Source organism: Lipotes vexillifer, unplaced genomic scaffold, assembly GCF_000442215.2.
Source record: "Lipotes vexillifer unplaced genomic scaffold, Lipotes_vexillifer_v1.1 scaffold40, whole genome shotgun sequence".
Lineage (NCBI taxonomy): Eukaryota > Metazoa > Chordata > Mammalia > Artiodactyla > Lipotidae > Lipotes > Lipotes vexillifer.
The window spans coordinates 5,412,991-5,418,990 of NW_006771578.1; the positions used below are offsets into that span (position 1 = coordinate 5,412,991).

Genomic DNA, 6,000 nt, shown 5'->3' on the forward strand with positions numbered 1-6,000 from the left:
TGTGTTCTTTATATATTTTGGATATTAAACATCTCTTTTAAAATAACATATTTGGGGCTTCCCTGGTGGCGCAGTGGTTGAGAGTCCGCCTGCCAATGCAGGGGACACGGGTTCATGCCCTGGTCTGGGAGGATCCTGCGTGCTGCGGGGCGTCTGGGCCCCTGAGCCATGGCCTCTGAGCCTGCGCATCCGGAGCCTGCACGTCCGGAGCCTGTGCTCCACAGCAGGAGAGGCCACAACAGTGAGAGACTGGCGTACCGCAAAAAAATAATAATAATAATAAAATAAAATAACATATTTGTCAGGATAGACCAGGCTAAGTTGCAGTAACAAATCCCCCAAGTTGAGGAGCTTAACACATTAAATAAAGTTTATCTCTCATCAGATAAATCCTGTGTAGGTTCAGAAGATCTACAGGGCAGTTCCCTTCCAAGCTGTGTCTCAGGTATCCTGGTAGGCCCCATATGCTTTGCTATCTTAATCGCAGCTTTCAGTTTCACTATGAAGAGCTAGAGCATCATGTAAAAGTTTTTATGGCCAAGTCTACATGGGGCATACATCACTTCCACCCACATCCCAATGACTATAACTCATTCAAATCACAAGAGGAACAGAAATATTAGCTTCCTATATGCCCAGAAAGAGGAAAAATAAAAATGGTTCTTAATGAACACATGGCATGGTCTCTGCCACAACTGAAAAAGGATATCTACAGAAAACTTGCAGCAAACATCATACGTAATAATGAAACTTGAAAGTTTTTCCTCTGATAGTGGGAATAACACAAGGATGCCTGCTAACACCATCTCTATACAGCATTATTCTAGAGGTCTGAAACAATGCAACAAGAAAAATAAGATGTAAAAGGATTGGAAATGAAACAGCAAAATTGTCAGTATTTTCAGATGGTATTATTTTGGACATAGAAGATTCAAAAGATTCTGCAGATAAACTATTAGAATTAATGAGAGAGTTTAGCAAATTTACTAGGTACACATTCAAGATACCTAAATCAATTATATTTCTACATATCAACAGCAGGAAAAAAAGACTTTAAAAATGCCATTTATAGTGGCATCAAAAAGATCAAGAATCTAGGAATAAATCTTACAAAAGATGTGTTAAGTGCGCTACAAGAAAAATTGTAAAATTTTATTTAGAAACATTTAAGAAAACCTAAACAAATGGAAAGATATACCATGCTCGTGGATTGGAAGACTCATTATTGTAAAAATGTCAGTTCTCCCTAAATTGAATTATAGATTTGATTCAATTCCTATCAAATTTCAGCAGATTTTTGGGGGGACTGGGGAGCTGTTTCGTCTTTGTGGAACTTGACAACTGCTTTCTAAAATTTATGTGGAAAATGCAAAAAGTCAAGAATTGCAAAGACACTCTTGAAGAACAGGTGGGAGGATTTACTTAACCAGATATCAAGATGTGTACTAAAGCTCTATTAAACAAGGCAGTGTGACGTTGTACAAGGATGGCAAATACAGCCACATAACAGAATAGAGAGTGGAGAAACAGGCCCATGCGCAGATGGACACTAGGAGTTCCACACGGGTGACAATGCACAGCAGCGGGGCAGAAGAGGTCTTTTTGGTAAATGATGCTGGAATAATTGACTATCCAAATGGAAAATAATTTAATAGGGTGCACATTATGCACAGAGACACAAATGTGAAAAACAAAACTATAAAGCTTTTATGAGATAATATAGGAAAATGTCCTCATAACACAAAATGCACTAGCCATAAAGGAGAAAAACTAACAACCCAACTACATAAAAATTAAGAACGTTTGTTTTCACAGGATTCCATAAAAAGAATAAGACAAGCCATCAAGTGAGAGAAGGTATTTATGACACATATAACCAACCAACAAAGGGCTAATATTTGGAATAGATGAAGAACTTTAAAAATCAATGATAAAAAGGCAGACAACCGAAAATATGGGCAAAAGATTTGAACAGTCACTTCACAAAAAAATTAAGCTCAAATGTCTAATAATATATATGAATAAATGCTCAGGCTCATTGGTAAGCAGGAAAAGGAACATTAAAACCACAATGAGATATAACTACACGTCTATCAGATGGGAAAATCCTGACAATAACCCTGTATGGTCATTTGCTCGGTGGTGTGAAGCAAATGAACGCTCATACACCGCTGGTTGGAGAGTAAATATCTATAACCATTTTAGAGAATTGTTTGGCATTATCTAGTAAAGCTGCTAATACATCTACCCAATGACTCAGCAGTTCCACTCTTAGGTACATATCCTAAGAAAGATATGCTTGTGCACACAGGGAGACTTGTGCAAGCATTTTCATAGCAGCATTGTTGGTAACTGTTTAAAGCCAGAATCAAACCAAATCCGTCAACAGTAAGATAGATCAATTCTTTGGTATATAATCATGCAAAAGAATATTATGCAGCAATAAAATTGGTTGGACTACATGAATTTTTTTAATAGGATTTACTCTTTTTTTTTAATTAATTAATTAATTTATTTAGGGCGGTGTTGGGTCTTCGTTTCTGTGCGAGGGTTTTCTCTAGTTGTGGCAAGCGGGGGCCACTCTATATCGCGGTGCGCGGGCCTCTCACTATTGTGGCCTCTCTTGTTGCGGAGCACAGGCTCCAGACGCGCAGGCTCAGTAGTTGTGGCTCACGGGCCTAGTTGCTCCACGGCATGTGGGATCTTCCCAGACCAGGGCTCGAACCTGTGTCCCCTGCATTAGCAGGCAGATTCTCAACCACTGTGCCACCAGGGAAGCCCTGGACTACATGAATTTTATCAAAGTGAAAAGGGCTTAATGAAAGAATACATTCAGTACGACTCCATATTTAAAAGTTTCAAATGCAGGCAAAATCAACCTGTGTTTTTTAAGGATGCATAAATACATGGTAAAGCTATAAAGGAAAGCAAGAGAATTAATATTGTAAAAGTAAGAATAGTGATGAGCTTCCATCAGAGTGTGGAGGCTGTGATAGGGAACTTCTGTTCCTTAACCTAGGTGAGGATTAGAACAGGATATACTTTATAACTCTTTGTCAAACTCTATGCCCTTTTATATGCATATGATATTTTATAATACAATTTTTTAAAATGTATCATATATGGAGTCAAAATATTATCTCCCCTCATGAACATTATCTAATTTCGTCCTTACCACAAGGTCCTGCCAAGCAGGCATTATCCCATTTTACAGGCAGGAAAACTGAAGTTCAAATGGCTAAGTGTTTTATTTTTGCAAATAGCTTGGTAATTTGCCTAAGACATCCTAGTGAGTGATAGAACTCGAGCTTCACCCAAGTCCCAGCCACAGTCTCTCTGAGGCCCATTCATACTCTTTCCATGGTGGTTCTCTGTAGCTTCTAAAATTCACTGCAGCTCTAAACCTATAATGTCCCATTCTTCAGTCACTGAGCCATGCAACATCTCTCATAAGACAGTTCACATCTTTTCCAAACTAAGCCTTCCCATTCCCTTAATAGCACAGTCCTCCAAAGCCAATGGTGGGCCTGTGCAGTGAGTCTGCATCCCATCACCCACCCACCTGGTCCAGGCTAAATGTCATGCTTTCCTCTTTGATCCACAAAATCCCCTACTTGAGCTAAGAAACCATGTGTAACTGTTGTCCCAAACATGATTAGAGGACAGTAGTGCCCCTGTAAGTCCCACGCAGGGGGAGTCATCGTGTTCCTCCAACATATTCTGACCCTAACCGTCCACATTGCTATCTGGGAGCCTTGCCTCAGCTCCACCCTCACGGCATCCTCTCAGCTACTCCAGGGTATAGAAGCCTCTGGAGGAGGGGCACTTGGTTCCTGAGGTAGCACCTTTACCTGGCCCAAGGGAGCTGGCCCGCCCAGCAGAGAATGCTAGGGTCTGATCCTACTCAGGACGAGACCCCAAGATTTTTAGCACCTGCCTGAATTCCAGCTGCCAGGTGACAAAGTCCTGTACCAGCAACACCACTGCTTTCTGCTGCCTAGGCAGGTACCAGGTGATCGGGGGTATCATCTCTCCTGTCAATGACAACTACGGAAAGAAGGACCTCGTGGCTGCCCGGCACCGGGTGGCCATGGCCCGGCTGGCCTTGCAGACGTCCGACTGGATCCAGGTGGACCCCTGGGAGAGTGAGCAGGTGCAGTGGACGGAGACAGTCAAGGTGCTGAGGTAACGGTGGGCATGTGCTCTTGGGATGAGCAGGGGCCACGGTCACGTCTGCAGAGCCCACAGGGTGACAGGCAGGGATGGAGTGTTGAGTGGGGCTTCAGCCAGCCCCTCTCACCCAAATCCTGCAAGTGTTTCTCCTTAGAGGGAGAGAGACCAACAGATTCATATTCTCAGAGAGGTCCTAAGTGAAAAAATCACAAACCACTGCCCTTCAGGGTACACTTTGTGGGAAAGCCCTATCTTGTTTCAGAGGGTTGTAGCATCTAGGCTCCAGGGCCGCCACTCAGTAGCTGTGTGACATTAGGCACATGACATTTCTCTGGGACACATTTCTCGCTTGCAAAATGGGGACAGCATAACCTAATGAGCATTACGAAAATGTAAATCACTTTTCTGACCCCGAACCACATAATCACACTCAGTAAGTGAGACCCTTTATTATTGTCGTCACTGACTAGGTTGAAAACTGCATCTACATAATAGGCCATCTTTTCCAAGTGTACAAATCCTAGGTTCTATAAATCTAGACTTTAAGAAAAAACTATGAATCTAGAAATAATTACACAGGATTTTTTTTTTCTTTTAGAACTGCTATTAGCATTCAGCATAAGTAATGCAGCCCTTTAAAAGCCCTGTATTTTAGGACAGTGGGTCTCTGACTTTTGTCTGGGAAGCTTTCCTGGGAGATTGCTAGAGAAGCAAGAAGTCCCACTTGTCCTGCCTGTCAGAGGGGATTGTGAGTGAGGTGGGCCTGCCTGTCACTCATGACAGCCAGCTCTGCTGGAAGGGATTGCAAACTGTGGGCTGTGTCTTGATCTCTGTGGAAGCACTAGGATTGTCAGAGAATAGGAGACACAAGGGACCAGGTTGAATGATTGACAGCCCTGTCCATAATTTGGATTGGTTTTTATTTTTTGCTAATCTTCAAAGTCACTTGGAGAAAAATGTTTGCCTTTTTAAGCAAAGGTAAACATTTAGTTTCCACATCCTGGTTCTTATTACTTACCCTATACTGAGGAAATAACCAGCTAGAAGCATTCAGCAGTTACAGTGCTACTGCAAAGTCTGCTGTCAAATCGAAGGAGAGCAAATATGAAATAATTGTTCGATATGTGCTTCTCCTGTTTTTTTTAACTTAAGTAATAAATTTACACCTAGATCACCCTTTTAGAATAAACAGTGTAGTCAGCTCTCATTTATCTAGGCTAACAGAGAGCAGAAACAAATCGGATAATCCAAAAAGTCATTTAGCTTTAATGTGTAGTCAGAGACAAAGAGACACTCTCCTTTTCCACCCCGTGAGGGGCAGTGTGGCCTCGGGCCCAGATCTTGGAGACTCGATGTAAATGAGTTAGCCTCTCTGAGCCTCAATTCCTCACCTAAGAAGATGGGGATGACACCGCCTACTTCACTGGGATACTGTATGAACTACATGAGATGATGTCGGAAGACACCTGGTTTATAGTAGGTGCTGAATAATGTTAGCTACCTTCCCTGCATCCTTAACAGGCCCATAATGTCTCCTCGTAACAGATGAGCCATTCACAGGTAAGTAGGATTTGACCGCAGTACCACGTCATTAATGTCCTGCTGCAAAATGCAGACCTAAGATTTTACAGGACACATTCTTTTTCTTTTTTTTTTTTACTGTACCCTTTAGACAAGTGCTTCTCAGCCCTGGCTGCACCTTGAATCACCTAGGGAGCTTTCAAAAGTACGGAAGCCTTAGTCTTACCCCAGAGACTGAGATGTCATTGGTCTAGGACAGGGCCTTAGGATTTTTTTTTTTTTTTTTTTTTTTTTTTTTTTTGTTGC

General features: G+C 42.0%; 1 protein-coding gene across 1 annotated transcript in view; it reads left to right on the top strand.

Annotated features, from left to right (window-relative positions):
- The window catches only part of NMNAT3 (nicotinamide nucleotide adenylyltransferase 3), a 66,636-nt gene that overhangs the window by 50,612 nt on the left and 10,024 nt on the right, over positions 1 to 6,000 (top strand). Inside the window, exon 2 of the mRNA XM_007446974.1 lies at positions 4,002 to 4,185. Within this exon, the coding sequence (XP_007447036.1) occupies positions 4,002 to 4,185 (184 nt within the window). The remainder of the gene's footprint in view (positions 1 to 4,001; positions 4,186 to 6,000) is intronic.